The sequence below is a fragment of the Anoplophora glabripennis genome, unplaced genomic scaffold (assembly GCF_000390285.2).
Source record: "Anoplophora glabripennis isolate ALB-LARVAE unplaced genomic scaffold, Agla_2.0 scaffold66, whole genome shotgun sequence".
Taxonomy (NCBI): Eukaryota; Metazoa; Arthropoda; class Insecta; order Coleoptera; family Cerambycidae; genus Anoplophora; species Anoplophora glabripennis.
The window spans coordinates 596,568-602,251 of record NW_019416742.1 but is presented as its reverse complement, the minus strand read 5'-3'; the positions used below and the strand labels follow the sequence as shown (position 1 = coordinate 602,251).

General features: G+C 32.3%; 1 protein-coding gene across 1 annotated transcript; it reads left to right on the top strand.

Moving 5' to 3' along the window:
- The first annotated feature begins 3,331 nt into the window (after positions 1–3,331).
- On the top strand, positions 3,332–4,629 carry LOC108917935 (endocuticle structural glycoprotein SgAbd-1-like). The gene is made up of 3 exons (XM_018724746.1): positions 3,332–3,397; positions 3,585–3,709; positions 4,183–4,629. The coding sequence occupies exons 1-3, from the start codon at positions 3,386–3,388 to the stop codon at positions 4,475–4,477; spliced, it is 432 nt and encodes a 143-aa protein (XP_018580262.1). The 5' UTR covers positions 3,332–3,385; the 3' UTR covers positions 4,478–4,629.
- The last annotated feature ends 1,055 nt before the right edge of the window (positions 4,630–5,684 follow it).

Sequence of the window (5,684 nt, the reverse complement as noted above, 5' to 3'; positions counted from 1 at the left end):
GTTTCTGTATTTTTCATTAGGCTGTCTATGGAACCGAAAATGCCAGATTAGGGTTTCTGATTTCTCGGCCTACTTTTTTTCTCGGGACTCGAGAATTCTCGAGTAGGAATTCCCGGGAATTCTCGAATTATCGAGAAATTTCTAAAACTTAAAAAATTTTAATATTCCAATGCGAAATACAGGGTGTCCGGAAATTTATGCAACAAAATTTGGTCATAGATTCTTAAGACAAATTCAGGGGACCCGTATTTTTTTTTTGGCCAACTGGCCCCCTCTTTCGGAGTTACAGCCACCTGAAATCTGCCCCTAAGAAGTCTTTTTTTATGTCTCAAAACCATGTTGTACGAGAATCACTAAATTTGGTACACAGGGGTTTTATGACATGTGGAATCTCACAGTGCTACGCTTTTTGGCGAGAAACCCCCTTAAGACACTTTTTCGTGCCAACCCCCCTCCTCCCCTTGTCTTTGGAACCAGAAAATCGCAAATTTGATTTTTTTTAGTTATTAGTTAGCTAGAAAGCCATTGAATTTAGAAACTTTTTTGTCTCTTGATATTTGTTTCGAAAAACGCAATGTTTTTGAGGAAAATGGCGAATCACGATATGCATTTGTTCACATTTTGATATTTTTCTCGAAAACATTGCGTTTTACGAAAAAAGTATAAAGAGACAAAACGTTTCTAAATTTAATGACTTTCTAGTGGATTGATAATTTTTAAGAAATTTAAATATGCGACCAAATTTGTTTAGCTCCAAAGACAAGGGGGCTCACGAAAAATTGTCTTAAGGGGGTTCCCCGCCAAAAAAAACGTAGCACCATCAGATTCCACATGTCATAAAACCCCTGTGTAGCAAATTTAGTGATTCTCGTACAATAGGGTTCTGAGATATAAAAAAAAAGATTATTCTTAGGGGCGGACTTCAGGGGGCTTTAACTCTCAAAGAGGGGGCCACTTGGCAAAAATAAACAATACGGGTCCCCTAAATTTGTCTTAAGAATCTGTGACCAAATTTTGTTGCATGAATTTCGGGACACCCTGTATAAACATGCTATTATACATAACAATCATCATCAACATTTATTATTTATCCAGTATTTTTATTAATTACTTATGTTTCTACTTCTACTAACAAAACTAAATTAAACTTTGAGTATCTTCTTCCTGAAACCTTTAATTTGTTTTTTTATTACACTTTCAATATACTTATGTTTATTTCAATGTTTTTAAATCGTAGCTTTCTTCCAATAGTTAATAATAATCATTAATCACGCAGTCTTTTAATTAAACAAATAGTAGATAAGGAATGTAACCGAAGAAATCTTTTAAAAAACCAAGCTTTAATTTAAAGATACAGAAGCGTTCCTATTAATTTATCACTTATAATCACAATCTTTTAATTAACAAAGCAAACATAAGATAATCAACTAAAGGAACATGAACTAAATATTTTCAGAATCAACATCAACATTAGGTATCTGCTAATAAAATTTCTTATAAAAATAGTAGGTACATTAAAAAAATAAAAATCATCAAAGTAGACTGAAGCCTTAAAACTTAAAATAAATAAATCATGAGCTAGTCGGAGAAACCACTTTAACCGCTCAGCTATTTGTCGAGAAACGAATTGAACGCATGAACGAAACGAACGTGCAGCGGGGCGCTGCGCGAGAGGGGAGGGCATAGACAAGCACAATTAATCCAAAAACTCCAGTCAAGAACTTAAGACGCGCGTGATTTTTAAATTTCTCGATTTCTCGATTTCTCGATACTTTTTTCTCGTCTCGAGTAAGGCCAGATTTCCCGGGAATTCTCGCTTCGAGAAGTCTCGATCAGAAACCCTATGCCAGATTTATCTATACTTTCCATGTTTAAAAAATTTAGCGCCTTCAAAATACATTTTGAACCGAATGGAATATAATTTGCAATGTCCTCGAAAAGGACAAAATACAGGTATTACAAAAAATGGTAAACAAAGACTTAATTGAGAAATCCACAAGGAGGTAAGCTTCCGTAACAGTAGCTGGTTCTGGATTTGATCTAATATTTATAGTTTTCTAGTTTAAGAAGTTTTCTCATTGCACTGAAATAAGTTAATTATAACGCTGTTTTTCACTTTAATGACACTCTGAGTAGGTTGTTCAACCTAATATTGAAAATTATTGACGAATACGATCGGGGACTAATGGCAAGAATATATAATTAACTTCGAAATTAACAAGATTTTATTGGGTAATAGTATTTCTTTCTTCAAGACAAATATATGATTCTTTAATAAAGAAATATAGTTTTTGGTAATATTAATAGTAATATATATGTCTAAGTCAAGCTAAGTTCACTTTGCTTCGATTTGCATGTGCGTTTCTTATTTTAAGATTTAGGTTTCCTTCCTATGTTTTACAAACAGAAAAACCTGACCTAACCTACCTTATCAGTTTAAATTTTTTATTAACAATCAAGAAAAGCATGCATATTGGGATCCTCGAAGCAGAATGAGTTAACTGTCACAAATATAGTCCTGATAAATAAAATTTACTTAAATAAATAATATGTTACTGATTTAGTAAGACTAGAAATCGTTTATGCCATATAAACTAATATATCCAACTCCTATATTTTGCCATTTGGTATAATTATTTTAAAATTCGTTTGAAAACTATACTGGGGAGTTAAAGGGTCATTTAGCATTCTTACAATAGGACACTCAGCGTAGTGGGTGTCCTTGTGCGCATATCAAAGAAATATTTACATTTTATTTAAAATCTTGCAAAATTTAAGGTGAAAACAAATAGTTCTTTTATAATTAATTCTCTGTCCAGTGTAGTCAAATTTGTTAATTCAAATATATTCACAAAATTTCGTTTTCAATGTTAATATTTGAAAGGGTGACGAGTCGACATTTAGTTTGTCATAAAAGTCTTAACTTTTTTAGTTCAATGGAACTCTTGGCATACTGATTTTTGAAATCTAATTAATAGTCATATTCTTCTGTATTAATTTAATACGTTTATTGATATTTAGGGCATAAGTAATTATACTTCAAAAATCAAGTTTCTTCAAAAGACATTTTTTGAAACATTCTTGAAGTGGTTTCTTTGAAGGCCTATCTTATAGCTATAAGTTATAGCTATAAGGTTATACATAATTAATATATATTTATAAATTTTGATTAATTTAATTATTACAGCATCTGCTATCTTCATGCAAAATGTATATTATGTATTAACCATGAAACTAGTTTCATCAGATATTGAGAGTGGGTGTGTAATCTTCTATGGAGTGGTACTAAAAATGTACATTTTTGATTACAGATCTCTCATATATAAATATATCAGAGAAAAAAAAAATATTAGTCTTGTTCTACTATTCGACGAAATCGGGCAATATGATCAAACTGGTAAGGAAAAATCAAAATAATAATAATATAATATTATTTTATAGCTTCTAAAAAATTTGAGTAGTCTTAAACTGTACTAATAAAATTACGAAGCAACCAATTGACATGCTCTTATATACCAGAGTGGTGCGATAGATTATAATCTAATAATCGATAATTATCGACGTTTATTATTCTGTTATTCCAGGTGATAGCTTTCACTTTAATGACAGCAGCACTGGCTGCCATTACACCAACACCACCAGGGAAAATTATTGCAATTCTTCGGTCATCGAGTGATATTGCTCCAGATGGTAGCAGTTATAAATACGAGTAAGTATATTGTGACTCAAATTATTTCAAGTTGTTCTTGTGGTGATTCTAATATGCTTTAAACAACGAACATTTAATTATTTTCCAACGACTACTTGATCCTACCACCGCTAATGTGATTTTTAGGTGGTATTTCTTTTGAGACTCTTTAGGATGATATTGCTCATAACTTTTAAACGGGAAGGGATACATAAAAATTTCTCTAAGAAAAGTTTACTAGAAAAAAGGGAGCTTTTAACTGTTTTAACTTTTCCTGTGAAAAGATATAATTGATGACGTCATTAGTCGTTTATGTCAAATCCCAAAGATAAAACTTTCAATTGAAAATGGAGCTTACATTCAACACCACGTGTCCCAAATTTTATTTAAATATTTTGTATCCTCACAGTAGGTCCATATTATCGAGTTTGAGAGACCATGTACTATAATAATAAATATTTAATACAAATATATTATGTACAATTTTGTTACAGCTATGAGACCGAAAATGGAATATCTGTAGAAGAAAGTGGTAGTCTGGCAGGCAATGGACCCGATGCTGCACTAACTGCAGTTGGATCATACAAGTTCACTCTTCCTGACGGAACTCCAGCTGAGGTAGCTTACATTGCTGGTCCCGATGGATTCCAGCCTACTGGAAATATAATACCAACTCCACCTCCAATTCCAGAAGCGATTCAAAGAGCTCTTGCATACAATGAAGCCCATCCCGAACAAGATTCTTCCGAACCTGTCGGTCACAAAGGATTCCTTTTAACTTCATTTTAAATGTAGAATAGTACGAATGTTGCTTATTTAATGCCATAAATAATATATGTATTAAAAGATACATAAATCCTTTTACTGTGCAGTTGCTTAACTTAGTTTACATAGTTACCAATTCGGTTTATGACCCTTTTTAATAAATATAGTCTAAAGAACTTAGTTTAGTTATTTAATTATTGCTAACTCATTTTCATTGAGTATTAATATTTCAAGTTTGATATTGTCTGGTGATATAACAACCTTAACTCTTAAACGGATTTGAGTTTTTCTTTTATGCTACCTTCTATCAAACTAACATATATAGACGGAGAGCTGGTAGACATTTTTGGGTAGGTGTTTGAGGCACTGTGAAAGATTGTTCAAAACTTCTTCTCGTGATACCTGAATACGAAAATGCAGACCTGGCTGAAGGGTTGCGGGGCTTAAGTGAACATTAAATTTTTAAAGAAGCAAAATTTTATTGCAAAAAATATTCTTGAGGCACTGAAATTTTTCCAGTATAATATTTGTGACTAAAAATAGATATTTACAAAAAGACATGTCGTTTTGGTGGGACATTTTACTTGCCAAGTGAGTGAGAATGTAATTATACATACATATACAGGGTGATTCACTTTTTATGATTAAGACGTTAACCATCTATAGATTTCGTCAAAATAATGTCATTTTGAAGTATATACTTTTTCTTCCAAAGTCTTCCTTTTAGAGATAACGGCTCTTGAAAAAAAATTTTTTTTGGTTTTTATTTATTATTTCTAAAACTATGAGTCATTTGTTTTATATTTAGTATGAAGTGTACAAACAAAGAAGATTTAAATACTTTATCGACGACTTACCATTACTTCTAAGGAGAAATATGTGGATTCAGATAAATGGTGCTCTGGCTCATTATGGTCTTCAAATTAGGCAATGGCTCGGGGAGCACTATCCACGTCGTTGGATCAGGCGTATTTTGGAAATGAATCATGCAGATCCTGGTACCGGTCCCATAGCTTGGCCGCAGCGATCGCCAGTCTAAATCCCATGGACTATTTCGTTTGGAGATTTATTAAATAAAGGGTGTATAGTTCTCCAGTCTGTACTCTTGAAATGTTAAGAAGAAGAATTGAAAACAATTACGAAACTCTTAAATACAACCCCAATATGACTAGGTGAGCAATTCAAAGCTCAATTAGGCGATGTGCGAAATGCTTTGATTTTCGAGGACAAC